This window comes from Chrysemys picta, chromosome 5 (genome assembly GCF_011386835.1).
Source record: "Chrysemys picta bellii isolate R12L10 chromosome 5, ASM1138683v2, whole genome shotgun sequence".
NCBI classification, from domain to species: Eukaryota; Metazoa; Chordata; order Testudines; family Emydidae; genus Chrysemys; species Chrysemys picta.
In genome coordinates this window covers 62170780-62191559 of record NC_088795.1, presented here as the reverse complement: position 1 = coordinate 62191559, position 20780 = coordinate 62170780, and the positions used below count along the sequence as shown (strand labels likewise).

At 40.4% G+C, this 20780-nt stretch overlaps 1 protein-coding gene across 1 annotated transcript in view; it reads right to left on the bottom strand.

The window, feature by feature from the left end:
• Nucleotides 1-20780, bottom strand: part of LOC101931777 (uncharacterized) — a 93853-nt gene that overhangs the window by 19126 nt on the left and 53947 nt on the right. Inside the window, exons 14-15 of the mRNA XM_005299360.5 lie at nt 9907-9946; nt 8870-8921 (exon numbers count right to left, since the gene is read on the bottom strand). Of these exons, the coding sequence (XP_005299417.2) occupies nt 8870-8921; nt 9907-9946 (92 nt within the window). The remainder of the gene's footprint in view (nt 1-8869; nt 8922-9906; nt 9947-20780) is intronic.

Sequence of the window (20780 nt, the reverse complement as noted above, 5' to 3'; positions counted from 1 at the left end):
GGAAGGATAGGAGAAAGGTCCTGGAGGCCAAATTTAGGCTGCTAGGTATGAGATTGATGTCCAGGACCTCCATGATAGCATTCTCTGAGATGCTCCCAGTTCCACGAGCAGGGCCAGTTAGACAGGCAGAACTGCAGAGTCTCAATGTGTGGATGAGACGATGGGGTAGGGAGGAGAGGTTTAGATTTATTAGGAACTGGGGAAACTTTTGGGGAAGGTGGAGCCTATTCAGGAAGGATGGCCTTCACCTAAACCAAAATGGAACCAGATTGCTGGCACTTAGTTTAAAAACTGCTCTATGACCTTTTTAATGTTAAGGGCTGGGGGAAAGCTGACAGGTGCAGAGAAGCACATGGTTCGGACATCCCTTAGGGGAGGATCTATTAATAGAGAATCTCTATGTCTTAGTGAGGACGAGAGGATGGAAAATGATAAAATACAGGCAGGGTCTGATCAGAAACAGTCAAATGAAAAAAAGACTCATTCAATTACAGCTAAAAAGTGACAAGTTTTTAAAGTGCTTATATACCAATGCTAGAAGTCTAAATAATAAAATGGGTGAACTAGAGTGCCTTGTATTAAATGAGGGCAGTGATATAATAGGCATCACAAACTTGGTGGAATGAGGGTAATCAATGGGATACAGTAATACCAGGGTACAAATATATCGGAAGGACAAAACAGGTCATGCTGGTGGGAGAGTGGCACTAAATGTGAAAGAAAGCATAGAATCAAATGAAGTAAAAATCGTAAATGGATCAAACTGTACCATAGAACCTTTCTGAATAGAAATTCCATGCTCTAATAATAAGAACATAGCGGTAGGTATATATTACCGAGCACCTGACCAGGATAGTGATAGTGACTGTGAAATGCTCAGGGAGATTAGAGAGGGTATTAAAATAAAAAACTCAATAATAATAATGGGGGATTTCAACTATCCCTGGGTACTTGTCACCTCAGGACGGGATGCAGAGATAAAGTTTCTTGACACCTTAAATGACTGCTTCTTGGAGCAGCTGGTCCTGGAACCCACTAGAGGAGAGGCACTTCTTGATTTAGTGCTAAGTGGAGCAGCACAGAATCTGGTCCAAGAAGTGAATATAGCTGGACCGCTTGGTAATAGTAGCCATAATATAATTAAAGTTAATATCCCTGTGGCAGGAAAAACACCACAGTGGCCCAACACTGTAGCATTTAATTTCAGAAATGGGAACTACAGAAAAATGAGGAGGTTAGTTAAACAGAAATTAAAGGGTACAGTGCCAAAAGTGAAATCTCTGCAAGCTGTGTGGGAACTTTTAAAAGACACCATAATAGAGGCTCAACCCTAAATGTATACCCCAAATTTTAAAAAAACATAGTAAGAGAACCAAAAAAAGAGCCACTGTGACTAAACAACAAAGTAAAAGAAGCAGTGAGAGGCAAAAAGGCATCCTTTAAAAAGTGGAAGTTAAATCCTAGTGAGGAAAATAGAAAGGATCATAAACACTGGCAAATGAAGTGTAAAAATACAATTAGGAAGGCCAAAAAAGAATTTGAGGAACACTTAGCCAAAGACTCAAAAAGTAATAGCAAATGTGTTTTTAAATACATCAGAAGCAGGAAGCCTGCTAAACAACCAGTGGGGCCACTGGACGATTGAGGTGCTAAAGGAGCACTCAAGGACAATAAGGCCATTGCGGAGAAACTAAATGAATTCTTTGCATCAGTCTTCATGGCTGAGGATATGAGGGAGGTTCCCAAACCCGAGACATTCTTTTTAGGTGATAGATCTGAGGAACTGTCCCAGATTGAGGTATCATCCGAGGAGGTTTTGGAACAAATTGATAAATTAAACAGCAATAAGTCACCAGGACCAAATGGTATTCACCCAAGAGATCTGAAGGAACTCAAATGTGAAATTGCACAACTACTAACTGTAGTCTGTAACCTATCATTTAAATCAGCTTCTGTACCAGATGACTGGAGGATAGCTATCGTGATGCCAATTTTTAAAAAGGGCTCTAGAGGTGATCCCGGCAATTACAGGCCTGTAAACCTGACTTCAGTACCGGGCAAACTGGTTGAAACTATAATAAAGAACAATATTTTCAGACATACAGATGAACATAATTTGTTGAGGAAGAGGCAACATGGTTTTAGTAAAGGGAAATCATGCCTCACCAATCTACTAGAATTCCTTGAGGGGTTCAACAAGCATGCAGACCAAGGGGATCCAGTGGGTATAGTGTACTTAGATTTTCAGAAAACCTTTTACAAAGTCCCTCACCAAAGGCTCTTACTCAAAGTAAGCTGCCACGGGATAAAAGGGAAGGTGCTCTCATGGATTGGTAACTAGTTAAAAGATAGGAAACAAAGGCTAGGAATAAATGGTCAGTTTTCAGAATGGAGAGAGGTAAATAGTGGTGTCCCCCAGGGGTCTGTTTTGGGACCAGTCCTATTCAACATATTCATAAATGATCTGGAAAAAGGGGTAAACAGTGGCAAAATTTGCAGATGATACAAAATTACTAAAGATAGTTAAGACCCAGGCAGACTGCGAAGCGCTATAAAAGGATCTCTCAAAACTGGGTGACTTGGCAACAAAATGGCAGATGAAATTTAGTGTTGATAAAAGCAAAGTAATGCACATTAGAAAACACAATCCCAATTATACATATAAAATGATGCAGTCTAAATTAGCTGTTACCACTCAAAAAAGAGATCTTGGAGTCATTGTGGATAGTTCTCTGAAAACATCCACTCAATGTGCAGCAGCAGTCAAAAAGCGAATAGAATGCTGGGAATAATTAAGAAAGGGATAAATAACAGAACAGAAAATATCATGTTGCCTCTATATAAATCCATGGTACGCCCACAACTTGAATACTGTATGCAGATGTGGTCGCCCCATCTCAAAAAAGATATACTGGAATTGGAAAAGGTTCAGAAAAGGGCAACAAAAATGATTAGAGATATGGAACGGCTTCCGTATGAGAAGAAATTAATAAGACTGGAACTTTGCAGTTTGGAAAAGAGGCGGCTAAGGGGAGATATGATTGAGGTCTATAAAATCATGACTGGTGTAGAGACAGCAGATAAGGAAGTGTTGTTTACTACTTCTCATAACACAACAACTAGGAGTCACCAAATGAAATTAATAGGCAGCAGGTTTAAAACAAATAAAAGGAAGTATTTCTTCACACAACACACGGTCAACCTATGGAACTCCTTGCTAGAGGATATTGTGAAGGCCAAGACCATAACAGGGTTCAAAAAAGAACTAGATAAATTCATGGAGCATAGGTCCATCAATGGCGATTAGCCAGGATGGGCAGGAATGGTGTCCCTAGCCTTTGTTTGCCAGAAGCTGGGAATGAGCAGAATGGGGATGGATCACTTGATGACTACCTGTTCTTTCATTCCCTGTGGGGCACCTGGCACTGGCCACTGTCTGAAGACAGTATACTAGGCTAGATGGACCTTTGGTCTGACCCAGTAGGGCCATTCTTATAACAAACCTCTTTTTGAATCTTAAGCTCTAACACTCAATGATATTTTATGGCAGTCGGTTTCACAGATTAATTTTTGTGCAATATAAAAGGAAATGCCTTTTATTAGTTTTCAATGTGTTGCCTTTCAGTTCTGTTGGAAGTCTTTCATCATTCATGGCCAAGTTCACTATTATGATAACAGCAGTATGTGTATGTATGTATATATGTATGTGTTTATCAGTGGAAACCAAATTAATACCTAAACTACTTACAAGAAGTTTAATAAATATAAGTGAGAAGCAAGTAGGTCTTTTAGCATGCAGTTCAAAACTTCCAAAAGCAGCATCTGCACCTGTGCATCCAATTTTAATGTTCAGGAAAGGTGTGCACAGAGGATCAAATACCTATCTTTGCAGATCTCATAAAATACAAAGGATTTCTCTACCCATTGACACAATTCTGGTCTAATGTGCATTTGTTGTTTTGTAAGCTTCAACATGTATAGTTTTAATTGTGGATTTCAAAGTTTTAACTGCAGGCTGACAGAAGATGAATTGGAAATGAATTTCTGAAGGCTTTAGTCCTTTTTAGATAAATTAGGACAGCGCTTATATTTTTTTCCATTAGGATGAATGATCTTGGGGTAAAAGGAAGGATAAACTACACTTCTTAAGCATGATGGGAAATTGTGTCTATCTTAGGGATGAAGACTGATCCGGATGAAGCGCTATTTTGCATTAAAAGTGAAGTACTGAGGTTCCACAGATAGTCTCTTTAGTTTGGAAATGTACCAGGCTGAGATGATTGCCACTACAAATGCCACTTTAAACAGAAAGACAGTACAAGAAATTTAAATGTAGAGATCCAAATGATGTTTTGGTGAGAGCATCTGGAACTAAATTCAGTCGCCAAGGAGCAACTCAATCTCTTTCTTGTGGGTTAAAAAAGTATTGTAGTTCTTAGGAACCTTTTGACAGGATGAGCCTTGGCTTGTTTACTCCTAGAATGATGAAAAGAGTTGAAGCATGTTGCAAAGTATGTTCACCTTCAGTCCCAGGGAAAGTCCATTTTAAGGGAAATATTTTATTTGGGCAATATTGGGTGACTTAGCTTTATGCTTTTTAGCTCTGTACCCACCATGTACTGAACTTCCTCCATATTCTGCAATATAATACAGTATTCAATTTCTTCCTGGAAAACAATTTTTTTTTGTCATTTGGACAGAGTAACTTCTATTTTTCTTTCTTCTCTCTGGGGACAAGTCTCCTCCCCTGAATCATTAGGCAGGTATGACTAGAGTCAGGAGAAAGGTTGGCACTGAGAGAGAGATGATGGATTTTCTTCATGTTGAGATGAAAGCAAAAGTGAAATATAAATATTCATGTTGTTTACCTTGAATGAACAGAACATGAAAAGGGGAAACTCCCAGGAAACTCGAGACAACCTTGTTTTGGTGCTCTATTTAAAGTGTGACATAAAAACTCATTGTCTACTTGGAGACCAATCACCTTCAGACTGAAAAAGGTTGGTAGGGCACACCAGTTAACGTTATCCATTTCTCTTGTTGAAATATGTCACAGAAGCACTCCTAATGTTGGTCTGAAGACCATGAGAGTATTGCCTGGGAAGCAGTAGTCAGTTTGGAGCAGCATACACAATTTGTGAACTTTTAACAAGATCTCTAAAGCTTACGTGAAGAGATCATAAGTAAAAAAATATTCTGGAAAAAAACTATTCTTGCCTTAGATATTTTTGCTGGGATTTTGGCGAGTTCTTTTTAAAGTTAGGTTGACAAATGCTTTCAGGGTTTTTTTAAATGAATGTATTCAAATAAGGCCATCTTCTAACAAAAGTTAAGTAACTTTTTCAGCTGTAAAGCCATAAATGCTGTCTGCTCAGTTGGAACAATTGTATATGAGCAAAGAAATAAACAAGAAGACAATCCTCATTTTTCACCAAAAAAGGAAACAAAAACTAATTTACTGAGCACAAAGCAAGAGAATTCATTGTAGCAATGTTAAAACATTCAAAAATCTCCTTAGGTAATACTTTTCTTTTTAGGGCAAATGCTGAAGTATGTTTATTTCAATGGGAGTCAGACTCTCCCTAAGTGAACTCCTAAATTATAGAAGCAGTAAATCCATCCCATACCTGCGCTACAGTCTACATGTAGACTATTACTGTTGATGCATGGCTCCAGATTCTTAATCAAAGACTTGTATTTATGTAATGACACCCTCTAATGATGGTAGGTCACATACAATTTCATTGTTGATTAAGCCTATCAATGTATCAAATAGAGAACGTACAGGAAATGAGGCTGAATGAGTAAGGTTTTTGAGGTGCTCTGTTTGAGGGAAGAGGAAGTAGAAAGCTGTTGCTTTTCCTTCTCTGCTAGGCTATGTCTATACTTGCAGAGTTTTTGCACTGTAAGTTTCACCAGTGATAGGGAACCAGTGAAAGTAAAGCACTGGTTTGTGTACTCACTTAATTCCTCAGGTGTCAGAGAGTGTTTACATTAGCAGCACTTCCATCACTGATGAGAGCAGCACTCTAGGGCAACTATCCCACAGTGCAGCTCTCTCCAGTTTGATGATGGGTCTTATGGGAAGGGGGGGGATGATCGAGGGGCATCCTGGGTCCCTGCACAGACTCCTCTCCCCAAACACTGATCAGCTCCAGTAGCTCAGCATTGCTCCAAGCAGGGGATCGTTCGTTCCCTGGAGCAGGCATTGTCACCTGGCCAGATAAGTGAGCACTTGCCAAGAAAACAGGAAGGGGAGTTTCAAAGTTCCCAGGGCTTTACAGTGGGAGGGGTGGATGTCTGTTTACCTGGAAACAGAGCAGCAGAGCTGCTGGCTAGAGTGGTCACCTAGGTACTGTGGGATATCCTCCGGAGGCCAAAAGCTCTGTAAACAGGAAGAATGTGTTTTCGCTTGCACATCACCGCAAAAGTATCACCGGTAAGAGCTGTACGCCTCTCGTGGAGGTGGTTTTCTTTTTGCAGTGAAACTTCTGAGTTTCACTGCAAAAAGTCATTGGCAAGTGTAAACGCTCCCATGGTTTTTGCGCAAAAAAGGGACTTTTTCCGTTTTAAATGGCAAGTGTAGACTTAGATTAGGTTACTATTTAATCTCAATAGGCATTTTACCAAGCCTGGAAAATAATTAACAATTTTAGGTTTAATCTGATCAATTTAAACAGTAATAGGCTAAGGTCTATTGTACATCAGATTTGGCAACAACAAGATATTTGATAAAATACTTTAGGCTGTATTGACTGTCATTCAAAATTTAATCTCTAGTAGAGGCGTGTATTTTACTGAACTACGGTTTATCAGATCAAGTCATAATTCATATAGTGAACAAATGTGACAAATAGCCTGCTCCTTTTTCTGCTACTGCAGTTCAAAAATTGCTTACAGTATTTTAATTACTATTAATTTTACATTGCAGCAATACCCCAAAAAAACCCCAATCAGAATCTGGGCCCTATTGTGCAAAGCACTGTATAAACTCACAGATGCAGTCCTTGTCTCAAGTTGCTTACATTCTTTCAGATTATTTGCACATAACAGTCTCCTCAGTTACACCTGGATCAGGACAGCGAACCTGACACTTTGTTGTCATCTTTGAAGTGTTAGATTTGCCTTATAACCATTTAGAAAAAGGCATTTTTCTTCTATTAAAGAAAAATATTTTTACCATGGCAAATCCTGTAAACATATTAATTCAATTGTTCTGCTAAAGGTGTAATGTCTTTCACAATTTCTAGTTTGCTTTTACTTCTTTCATTTCCTGCCTTTGCCCATCTCCTCTAGCTTTCCCATCTTCACACCATTTAGAAGACCATCACTGTGGAGCTTAAACTCTAGCCAAAGGTCAATATATGTTGGTCTACCTCACGATATTGGATAGGCCAAGAAGCTTTTGTATCAGCTGCAATTTCACTTAGGATGCCTTATTATGAAATTTAAGTAATAGCCAAAATGTAAGGAGCAAGTCAAATAAATGATCAGGAGGAGGAAGGGTATATATGCAGTTTGGTCTTCAGTCTCCACAGGGTAAAGGAGCTAGTTCCTATCTGAAGAGCAATGACACCCACACTTTCTTAGAAGAATAAGTACACTATATTCACAAAAAGAATAATCTCCTGTTCCAGCTGCTCTCACAAAGACTTAAATCTACTGCAGGGAAGTGCAAGCATAACAAAAAAGATGTGGGGCTACATCACATCAAGTATGTCAACATATGAGCTAACGGGGTAATTTCCAGCTTGTATAGACATACTTGTGCTAACTCTGAGTTAGAGCACTAAAAACAGAAGTATAGCCATGGTGACATTACAGGTGGGATTGACTAGCCACCCCAAGTACAATCCTGTCTGAAACCCTAAGTATGCAATTGGTCAACTAGCCTCTCCCACCGCTTGCACCGCAATGGGTACACTGCTACTTTTAATATGCTAGCTTGACTGAAGTTAGTGCAAGTATGTCTACCTCCACCTCTAGTGTAGACATGCCCATCCCCGCTGTAATTCTACAGATCATGCTGTCCAGTCACCTGAACATGAACTCCACAGGCTGAAGAAAACTCTTATTGTGAACTAAACATGACCTATAGGACATAGTTTGATTTTTATTCATAGACATTTCTATGGAACTCCTCCACTCAGATATTACAGTAGTGAGTTTCTCACATTCATTATTTTAGTCTTACAATGCCCCTATGAGGTAGGGAATTACAATTCCCATTTTTACAGATGAGGAACTGAAACACAAAGGACCTGATTCTTCTCTCACTTACACAAGTTTTACACCAATGTAGCTCTATTGATTTCAGCAGTCACTCCTGACTTGCTCCAGTGTTAATAAAAGTAGAATCAGACCCAAGGAGATTAAAAGATTTACCCAAGGTCACAGAGGATTAGAATACAGATCTCCTGATTCCAAGTTCACTGCCTTTACAACAAGACCACTAATTTAAGTTAATATATTGTAGTATTTATAAACTATAATGTTTGCAGTGTTGTTGTAGCCATGTTGGTCCCAGGATATGAGACACACAAGGTGAGTGAGGTAATATCTTTAATTGTCTCTCTCATAAACTCTCTTTACAGTCAAGTGTATATGCAAAGACAGGAGTCCTAGAAACCTACTGGGAGAAATCTAGTGTTTCAGTAATCACTAGAAAGGAAGTATTTTAAAGTTAATCTATGACAGATGGCTATAACACTTTTTGTGGCACAACAATCTGCTAGGAAAATATACTTTTCATAAAACTCACTAGTAGATTTTGCAGTTTTAAGGCCCGATTCTGTTCCCAGGCAATCAATATTATCTTTCCATTAACTTCAACGAGAAAAGGATCACACCCTTAAGGAGCAGCTCTTACCTTGACATTTCTTTTGGGATAAAGGAAGAAAAATGGTTTCAGAACTGGAGACCTGGACATACAAAGCAACAGATATAATGAATATAAATAGAAACAAATACAAATGTCAGATTATTCATCTTTAAGATCATTTGGCATTTGAAAATCCACAGTATAGGAATTAAAAGTCATGATCAGAAATGCTTTTCTGAGCTATTTTGGTATATCTGAAAAGTGTAGTAACTCCCTAGAAATATAATGACTGAAATGCCTTATTTCTTATTAAGAAAGTGAAATAAAAAAAGGGAAGGAAAAGGGGCAAGGCAGCTTTAAATGGTATCATTAATATGCTTATAAAACCGAGGATGACCAATCAAAATTCATGTACCTTCTGAATATCTGTCCAATATGGTATTGTATTTTGCAGGTGGTTAGGCAAAACTGACACAAATATATGCTCAGAGTAAGTTTATGGTAGTTAAAGATAGTACCCAATCAGAGTACCCTGACCATCCTGAGGCATTTCTACTGTGACTGTTCACAGTTAGAAGTAACTGTTCTCATGAGTGAGAGCAGAAATGCGAGTTTGTACATTTAAAACAAAGATTTAAGTCATCAACAGAGTTTTAAATATGAAAAAAATACTGATCCAAAACCAGTTTATAGGGATGCTCACAATTACTCTAAAGCTAATCTGCTTCATAGCTTTCAACCTATGATTGCAAAAGGAGACCGTTTTGTAAGCATAAATGATCTAAGTGCAGTTCTTAGCTGGTATAAAGAGCCAATTCCAGCTGAAACAAAGTTAGCACAGTTTTCCTTATGGCTCACCTAGTAGAAATGTTGCCACTAAGACCCTAGATAGAGTCTCACCTGAGGTAAATATGGTGTGACCAACAACCACATAGAGAAGTCTGCTAATTTAACAAGAATTTTGCAGTATGACTGTTATCTTGTGACCAGTAGTAGATATAACACAAGACACAACTGGACTTTTTTTTTTTTAAAGGATACTATATGCCCACAGTAAAACAAGGGAAGATCAGAAGTGAACTTACACTCTTGGACGTCCTCCAACAACTGCAGTAAGACCAGGTGCTAAAAATGGAAACGAAATAAAACAGGTTAATTTCTTAATAGATTTCTTCCCCAAACCACTGTAATTCAGATATTACTGCACCCTGAACCCTTCCTATGATTTCCTCTTACAAAACGCTGGGGAGATTGTGTGTAATAATTCCCTAGAAATTTAATGACTGAAACGTGTGTTACACCAGACATACGAAACAAAATGTTTTTATGAAATTGATGAAAGAAATTGCAATTTTCACAAAACATCTGAAATGGTTTACAAATATTCATGAAAGTCCCTAATCATATATATGAATTTATTTTCAAAACCCAAACATATATACATTTGATAGAAAAGGAACAAACTATTTATTAAAAAAACAGACAATTCTGATCCAAACTGTAGTTTGTTTAATGCAAATAATTGTTATCCTTTTCATGAAAATGATTATAGAATTGTGAATAACTTTTGCTATTTATTTTTAGAATGACTGACATCATGCATACATAGCATTGGTAAATTATAGTCGTATGCCAAAGGGAAATGCTTTACTGGTTAGTTTTTACCTAGAAATCAATCAGTAAACCATTAGTAAGTTGAGTCCTTAAGGTATGTCTGCACTGCAGCTGGGAGCAAGCTTCCCAGCCCGGACTCATGCTAACATGCTAAATATAGCAGGGTAGATATTAGTTGCAGGGGGTAGGGTGGGTCCGAGCTTGGGTGGCTAGCCTGAGCCTCCATCTATGTCCCAATGTCCACACAATTACTTTTAGTGTGCTAGTGCAAGCCCTACTAGCACAAATCTGCCTACCTGGGCTCAGAGGCTTGCTCGGCTGCAGTATAGACAGACCTTTAAATAACTGCGAAAAGCAACATGTGCTTTGGTAGATTAATTTCAAAGGCATGCAGCAGTATATTTCAACTTAGTCTTTACATGACAGCATCCTCTAAAGAACTGTAGAGAAGTCTGAGCACCTTTCAAATCTCTAGTTGCTTCCAAAAGAAAGCTAGTACACCATTTTTAGACAGCTAAGCTTTCAGTTTGGAACTTCACTTACTTCTACCACATTAGCTGAAGTTGATTTCTATGTGGTTATGACTTAGGAGTCCTGTGACATTTAGGAGTCTCTAATGGCATCCCTCAATGATATTTACTAGTAAGAATTCAAGGATTACTATGCCAGAAGGGAGCACTGCAATCCTCTAACCTGATATCCTATATAATACCAGCCACAGGACATCCATGAATTAATGTTTGAATTACAGTGTTTCAATCTTAATTTAAAAATTGCCAGTGATGGAGAATCCACCACAAGTCTTGGTAATCATTCCTGTTAAAAATTGTGCCTTATTTCTTAGGGTTACCATTTTTTAAAATAACAAAAGGAGGGCACTCCAAGGGGCCCTGCCCCAACTCTGCCCCGGCCCCACCCCAACTCCGCCCCCTTCCCAAAGTCCCCGCCCCAACTCCGCCCTCTCCCCTGCTTCCCGCGAATCAAATGTTCGCAGGAAGCCTGAAACAGGGAGGCAGGCAGCAGGTAAGCTGGGGCGGGGGGGTACGACCCAGTCTGGCCCCCTGGTCGAGCGGCTCGGGCCCGGCTTGGCTCGGGCCCTGGGGCGCCAGCCCTAGTTCCAGCTGAGCGCGCCAGCCCCGGCCCCAGCGGTTCCAGCTCAGCTCGGGCCCCGGGGCACTGGCCCCGGCAGCTCCGGCCCGGCTCAGCTCGGGCCCCGGGGGCGCCGGCCCCAGTTCTGGCGGAGCGCCCCGGCGGCTCCAGCTTGGCTTGGGCCCCGGGACACGGGCACCGGCCCCGGCTGAGCGGCTCCGGCCCCGGTGGCTCCAGCCCGGCCCGGCTCGGGCCCTGGGGCACTGGTCCTGGTTCCGGCCGAGTGCGCTGGCCCCGGCCTGCCCCAGCCCCGGCGGCTCCAGCTCGGCTCAGGCCCTGGGGCACGGGCACCGGCCCCAGCTGCGCGGCTCTGGCCCCGTGGCACCGGCCGAGTGGCTCCGGCCCTGGCGACTCCAGCTCGGATTGGGCCCTGGGGCACCGGCCCATCCGGCACCAGCCCCAGCACCGGCCCCAGCGTGGATCCAAGCCCCACAACCCTTCCCTATTTTCCCAGACATGTCCGGCTTTTTGGAATTTCCCCCCGGACGGGGATTTGACAACCAAAAAGCCGGACATGTCCGGGAAAATCTGGACGTATGGTAACCCTATTATTTCTAGTCACTGTGTCTAGCTTCAACTTCCAGCCATTGGATTTTGTTATATTTTATCTGCTAGATTGAACAATCCATTATCAGTTTTACTCCCCATGCAGGTACTTACAGACTGATCAAATCACCCCTTATCCTTCTCTTGGTTAAACTAAACAGATTGAGCTCCTGGAGTTTATCACTATAAGGCAAGTTTTCCTATCTGCTAGTTATTCTTGTGGCTTTTCTCTTAACTCTCTCCATTTATCAACAGCCATCTTGAACTGTGCATACCAGAACTAAACACAGTATTCCAGCAGCAGTCGCACCAGTGCCAGGTACACAGGTAATATTACCTCCTTACTTCTACTCAGGATTCCCCAGTTTACACATGCAAGGATCACACTAACCCCTTCGACCACAGCATAGCACTGGGACCTCATGTTCAGCTGATTATCCACAAGGACCCCCAATCTTTTTCACAGTCATTGCTTCCCAAGGTAGACTCCCCTATCCTATAAGTATGGCCTAAGTTCTTTTTTCCTAGATGCATAACTTTACATTTGGCCACTGTAAAATGCATATTGTTTGCTTCTACCCAGTTTTGCCAAACAATCCAGATTGCTTTATATCAGTTACCAGTACTCTTTCATATTTACAAATCACTCTGAACTGAGTCATCTGCAACCTTTATCAGTGATGATTTTATGTTTTTTTTCCAGGTCATTGATAAAAATGTTAAATAGCTGGGGGACAAGAACCAATTCCTGTAGGACCCCAACAGAAACACACCTGATGATTCTGCTACAAATACAGTCTGATTTAGCAGCCTCCTGGGCAGCCTCTTTAGCGCATAGTGACAAAAATATATCCTATATTTAGACCCATTAACTGACCCATCATGAAGTGCTGATCCCAGACAGGATCCGCTTTCTCAAATATGGAACAAGCTCATCCTCAAGTAAATCTCTTGGAATATTGCTGGACAAAAATCTCTATACTGACAAAAGGATATTGTCCAGAGTACACACGTTCTGAAGGAGGGACGACCATGCTTCCTCTGACCACTAGTTACATCAATGTGTAACCTGTTCCTTTCAAGAGTACCTTAACTTTTTCTCCATCTTGCTCTTTACTACTCTGCCACCTTGGTCCCCTGTTTTTATCTCTGTATGTGTCGTCTTAACATAAAAAAAAAAAAGCACTATTGTTCTGAACATGTGAGACGTTAGGGTCTTTAAAGTGCTGAAGCGCTGCCAACAGACCTTCTTTATTAAATTCCTTTACAACTTCAATAGCTCTTTTATCTAGATCACCATGTGCAACTAGCCCCACAAGGTAAACCCCATCTAATTTTTCACCAACTTGCAGTTGTAAACCAGCATCAAGCAAAATCTGGAAATGCTCAGAATGGGTAAATGTAGCAGAAGTATCCATGGGCTCTTCAGTACCATTCCCATTAACATGTTCAGTAGGCATGTTTCCAGATATATGTTGGTGTGGGGAAATGCCAAGCAAAACGGGCTCAGGTGCAGCTGGCAGCTCCGAGTGCTGAGAAGCTGCCCCCTGTGTTTCCTCGGTGCATCCAGACAGTGTGCTTGAGCTGCAGTAAAATGGCTGCCACTCAAGTGCTCATGTTGCTTCTGGCACCAACCCCAGCCCCTCCCTCTCAGCACAGAGGGAGGATGCATGTATTTCCTGTGGAGATAGGAAAGGTCTTTTTTACAGTTCTACAATCTCTTCATGAAATCATGAACCCTTATTTGCAATAAACACAGCTCAGTTCAGAATTGAATTCTCCTGTTTCACAAAAGTCTGCTCAAAGGATGGTAGTTTGATGGGTCTCAGTGATAAAGGCTTTGCTGTAACTACACTGTATGTAATACCCAGTCTAATCAGCACTTGATTAATACAGTAAAACTGATTTTTTAAGAAGCGCCTCACCCCTGACTTAGAGATAATTCAGGGTTACCATACGTCCTCTTTTTCCGGACATGTCCGGCTTTTCGGCACTTAAACCCCCGTCCGGTGGGGAATTGCCCAAAAGCTGAACATATCTGGGAAAATGGCGGCTCTGCTCCTCCCCTGACTCTTCGGCTCTGTTTAAGAGCCGGGCTGCCCGAGTGCTACCAGCTTCGGGCAGCCCCCATGCCTCCGGACCCTGCGCCACCGGAGCCCAGGAGGGGAAGTGCCCATCTGGGGGCGCAGGGTCCGGAGGCAAGGGGGCTGCCCGAAGCGCTACCGGCTTCACGGTTTGCCGGGCAGCCTTCAGACCCTGCGCCCCAGGCTGGGCGCTTCCCCTCCCAGGCTCCAGCTGCGCTGGGGAAGCGCCGGCCGGGGGCGCAGGATCTGGGGGCTGCCCGGCAAACCATGAAGCCGGTAGCTCTCGAGCTGCCCTTTCCGCGTGGAGGGGGCAGAGTTAGGGCGGGGAAGGGGCGGAGTTGGGGCGGGGGGGTGGGGAAATGGGCAGGGCCAGGGCCCGTGGAGGGTCCTCTTTTTTTATTTGTTAGATATGGTAACCCTAGATAATTCAAGGAATCAATCTCTTTACCTATTCATAATACTAAAGCATCATCGTGTGATGCGTAGTGCATTTTAACTTGCAAAACCTGTTGTGGAAATTTGACTAAAAGCAGCTCAGCAGTAGCCACTCATTTGTTTTACCCAAGCTTCAAATTTGGTGTATTTTGAATAAAACTCATCTGAGTATTTTAATTTTGACTCAAATGCATTTATCTTTCATGTATTTCTTCTAAGACTCTACTTCCCATTTATTTATATTAGAAGCTAAGGCGCATGTTGTAGCAGATGGATATATGTCTATATTAAATTGTAATTGCAAATGACAATACAACTGCCATTTTGAAGAATGTGACCTACATTTTGAGAATATACTAGCTGCCTAGTGCTACAAAGAACAGACCAAGGGGACAGCTTATAATTCCTGACACCTCTTCTGAAGGGCTAACACAAGAGTCATCAATTGTAATTGTTTCCCAGTCAAGAGGTTCACCCTTGGTTTTGCCAGAGAAGAGCCGGGCTGGATGAAAGGGATTTTTGCAGTTCAGACTTCATGGGAGCTTGGACTTCCTGGCTAACCAGCTGCCGTTGATCAGTTGGTCACATGGCAAAGGGGACAGAATCCTTATTTAAAAGCAGGATCTGCTTCAGACTCTTTCACTGTCTGACCATCATCTGCCACCAGAAGAACTGCAGAAGGCAGGAAGCCCTACTTGCCTGACACACTGACTGGTCTAGGACTCACAAGAAGCGAACATAACTTAGGAGACAGAGCATTTAGGCTTTTGTAGTTTTTCTTAAAGATTTGTATGCTTTAAAGGTAAAATTTACTGTGCTGAAGAAAGTTGTGTATGAAGCCTGGTGTTCCCTACTTTAACCTGCCATGCAGTCCTCAAGGAGTTAAACTATAAACTGCAGCGCCCATGGTGAGGTGGACCTTTGGGGACAGCATGCATAACTGACGGGAAAGGCTGGGGGAGGGGGGCTCAGCACTGGTTCCAGTTTTATTAAAAATATGTATTATATCTTCACTAAAAATGAATTTAAAAATATGTATGTGGGCGGGGGGGAGGTCAGTGCTAACAAGGCCAATTCAACTCTGTTGATATTCACCCCTTCTTGTCAACTGTTGGGAATGGGCCACATCCACCCTAATTGAATTGGCCTCGTTAGCACTGACCCTCCGCTTGGTAAGGCAACTCCCATCTTCTCATGTGCTGTATATTTATTCCTGCCTACTGCATTTTTCACTCCATGCCTCAGATGAAGTGGGTTCTAGCCCATGAAAGCTTATGCCCAAATAAATTTGTTAGTCTCTAAGGTGCCACAAGGATTCCTCGTTGTTTTTGCTGATACAGATTAACATGGCTACCCCTCTGAAATGAATTTAAAGTATATTGCACAAAGAAGAAGAATTATCAGGCAGCATGTAAAGCAGTTTCTTATTTATATTATATTTAAGCTTGCTTGGAAGATCCAATTTAGATACAGTTCTGTTCACATATTTGTCCTATGTTCTGTCAAAAGCAGTGACAGGCTATTGTAATCACGCTTACAATATAGAAGAACGACAGTTATGTTACTGTACAACACTTGGCTAAGGCTTTTTCAAGATGACAAGAATATCACTTGTGTTTGAGAGCTATCTGCATTTAATAATCTCTACACAAAGCACAGTTTAAATTAACTAACTTCATCAACCTATCTGTGGATTGTCATATGGACAACTTCCTGGTAGGATAATTTTTAATTAAGGATACCAGATTTGCTCTGAAATCAATGTTAACTTCCTGAAAAGGCTACAAAGAAAACTTCTCACTAGCATGCTCTCACACAATTTCATTTGGCTTCCTATAACCAAGCAGTTCTCGAACCATTATCAAGAGAATAACTGACCAAAGAGCAATAAAGTATGCTCACACTTTGGAGCTAAGAGCTCTTGCTATTCCAAAGCTGTTTGCTGCACTGGTTTTACAAGGTTCAACCTACACCCTACATCCTTCTCTATCACCAGGCCTGTCTCAGTAGACATTGTAGAATACAACTGCAGAGCAAATCTACAAATCCAGATTTTAAAGATTTATTTATTTTAATCCTGGGTCCTCCATAGCCATTATTTATACTAACACTAATGAGTATTTACCTGGAAGAATTTAACTATAATTTACTTTACATATAAACCAATATTTAAATAAAAGATTAGATTATAATTATTAGGGAGAGAAGCCAAGTCCTAAACAGATAATGGTTTATGACTAATGAGAATTGCAGCAGCGCCCACAGACTGCAATCAGGATTAAGATCTCATTGAGCGAGCACTTAAACATATGGGAAAGTCTATCCTCCTTCCAAAGACCTTATCTTAAAAAAAAAAAAAAAAAAGGACATCTAGAAAAAGGATATATAGAGAGCCAGTCAGAGCTTCCCAGTTGCTCAGTAGCCCAAGGTCCCAGGCTCCCTAGCAGGCCTCTGGCAGACTGACCCAGAGTCAGGGTTCCCAGCACAGTTGGGCACAGAACAGTTAATTTCATTTCTTGGAGAATTTCAAAAAATTGCTTTTTATTCTAATTCAGTAAAAAAACAAATTTCAAATGGAATGACTGTTCTTTACCCAACTCTAGATACAACAGAGAAGCCGAAAGATGGTTAGCAAATTTCATGTACTCCCTCCCATATTGTAGAAGCAGTAGTAAGGGAGTGCGTCAGCAGGGGGGAAAAAGTAGGAAGGAAAAGGTTTTGGTACACTGAGGGGGGAAGGGAGGGAAGTGCAAGTAGGCAAGGGGCAGAGGAGGAAGGAAATTTGGAGAGGAACAGAAATGAGAAGGGCTCATAGCAAAGAACTAGTCAGAACAGTATGTCCAAAGTTCAAACTGACAAAAGCTGAGTCTGTTGCCAACACCACTTGTAATACAAGGGGTTCTGAAGATATTAAAGACATGGCCCCATCTGGGCCTTATGCTCTACTTTTGGGGACAGTGTCCTTTACTCTCAGGGCTGTGCCTGTCCTGGTAGTCCAGTTTTTCTTCCCAGAGACCATGCGACTGCGGGGAAGGGAAGCCACTAGGGCCTTATATCCTGGAGATGGGGGTCACCTACTCAGGCCCAGGACTAGGGAATAAGGTGATGGGGAAAGCCCTTTCCTCTGTGTGGGGAAGGAGAGGAGAAAAGATCAGAGACAAAAGTAGAGTGCTCTTCCTCTCCATAACCCACTTCACTAATTCCAATTTCTTACTTGCCAAATGATAGAGAAACTCAATGTCCTTCTTGACTTCTTCCCACCATATCAATGTATGCAATAATGTCCATACCTGACCTTATCTTTACATTAGCCGACATACTTTCCCATGTCCACATTCCTGCTCATCTCAATTACTGCAATTCTCTATTTGCTGGTTTCCCTAAATTTCTTTGAACCAAACTCCAGCCTATCTAGAAAATAATTAACAACGTTGTCTTGAAAACCCACTGAGATCAGTTCACTTTGGCCAAAAGTTTCAGACAAGTTAGGCTCCTAAATCTATATTTATTAATCTATAAATTGCATGTTTTCAGAAATGTCAGACACCCACAAATCCCACTGAAGTTAGTAGGAGCAGCAGGTGTACAGCAGCTTTGAATATCAGGCTACTTATATTTAGGTGCCTCAGTATTGATTTAGGAGCCTAACTTTAGGCGCCTAACTTTAGGTATCCAGATTTGAAATTATTGACCTTCGGTCCATATTGACCTTCGTGGAATTTCATACTCTCTAAAGAATATAGTTCTTTATCTGCTTATGTTTGTTCAATTCCTTGCACAATCTCACCTTATCCACTGGTTTCATCACTCCCTCTAGCCTACTTTCAATTTCCTCATCCATCTTTCCACTTATTGATGGAACTTGAAGCCAATATTGTTCCTTTTCCAGAGAACAACCCCTCAACGAACTCTGTCACAATATCTTAATCTATTCCAGCCCTATCTAAAAAGCCACATCTCATCTGTCTGATTTTGGCTTATTACCTTTAGTTCCTACCCTCTTTAATTTACTTTGTCAGTATATAAGCCTTGGTTATTAATGACTACATAAATATCAATTTATATTTTGTGCAAATCTATATTTTTCAACAGAATAAGATATTTTGCAATACTTAAATGGTGGGTGTTAGATTATTTTGTAAAATGCTTTAAGGGTAAAAAAGGTTATATACAGAAACAATGTTTTGAACAGTTAATATTTCATAGCAGATTGAAACTTCACAGAGTCACACAATGTAGCCATGGCTCTTGCCATGCTGACTTACCTTTTTTGGATCTGACATTCCTCCTCCTTCATATTTCCCTTGGAAGCAAAGAGGCTGAACCAAATGTTACCAATGAACTTGCAGCATGTTTTGGAGACTGACATTCCTTTGTAACAAACTGGTTTTGAAGCATTATCTTTTTAAATTACCAAGCTACAGGAATCTGAAATCCTGTGTTCTGCAGTGAACAGCACTTATGTTATAATAATACTGTACAGCACATAAGTATAATCTTTGTTTATTGAGATCAATTATATGTTCTTAATTATTCTATTCATTTCCTCTACAGTCAGCAGATAAAACATCCTGTGGGATATTATCCTCTAACCAACATGGGGACTGGAGTAAACTTACAACTAGGACATTTCTTGAAGTGTCTTCCAACACACTTATGAGATCAGTCATAATATTTACATATACTCAAGCACTTTGAAATCTCAAGCTGTATTAACCAGCTGTCATTTTGGTGTCAAACTCCGGTCACTTTAATGTGAAATAAGGGTCAGCACTTGATTTTTTGCTATTAGTAAAATATTTCTTAGCTACTGAACTCTTATTAAACCACAAAACCTGAAGAGCCTGTATAAGTGTGAAAAATTGTCGCTCTCACCAACAGAAGTTGGTACAATAAAAGATATTACCTCACCCACCTTGTCTTGCTAATATCCTGGGACCAACACGGCTACCACAACACTGCATACAACAATGTGCCTTACCGACACTCTTAAGAACTCTACAGTGCCATTTTGTTAGTGCTAGTATATGAACAAGAAAACAATTCAGAGTAAAAAACAAACAACCCCCCCCCCAAATCAACTACAACAATTATTTAACTGTTAATGGTCTGACTTAAAATCACTATGAAGACATTTTCAAATAATATTAAAAACCCGTCTTTTTCCTTTTAACCATATTTTCAGAGGTCTCAAATAAAAGCTATTGTTCTCAATTCTATAATTATTGGGCGAATTTCTATGGCCTGTGTTATGCAGAAGATCAGGCCAGATGACCTTTAGCCATTCAGGCTTTAAAATTTATGAATCTATGATCCTAGCCTCTAATAATGTCATCACTAAATTTCCATGTGCATCAAAACTCTGATATGTACTTGCAAACGGCATCTTTTTGCTACTGCTGGATAGTCATCAAATTACACATTTCTGCACATGCAAAATATCTGTTAGATTGAAAAAATTGTGGCTATATTTCAATTTTTGGCTTTGATAATTTCATCTTAAAACACTATGCCCCTAGGCCACCCAGGAATTCAACTACTGGGATTAAACACTATATAGTTTTGAAATTCAAAAATATTTTGTTTTGTAAAAAGAAACTAATACTAGAAATATTTAGATGAAATGTAAAATATTTAGTGAAAACATTTTCTTTTTTAACATCCCCCTGCCTTTTTTGTAACCCAAATATTACAATACTGTATTTAAATACATGAAGACAAGTAAGTGAAGTTGATAGAAATTATTTTAAAAAATGAAATTTACTGGTCTCTTTTAATTTAATTTAAAAAGCAGAGGGGAAAAAAAAAGGAATAACCAAAGAACACATGGTAAAAAGTAAGGCAGGGTTTTAAAAAAATTCTTTCAGGTTTAATAATCTCGGGTGTTAATAGTCATATGTAGATAAGGGCATTGGTTTTGTCTTTATAAACAACATTTTATTTGACCGCAGTCTTTTAATCTCAATAAGATCAGCCTCATTCAAATAAAATCTGAGCTACTGTATAAACTGGCAAACTAAAGCTAATGCTCAACTAAATCGTACAATAAAGAAGTTTCCTTTTCAACAGAGAAAAAGGAGTAACAAACCAGTATCTAACTTCTTCAATATATCACTTATCCACAGATTATA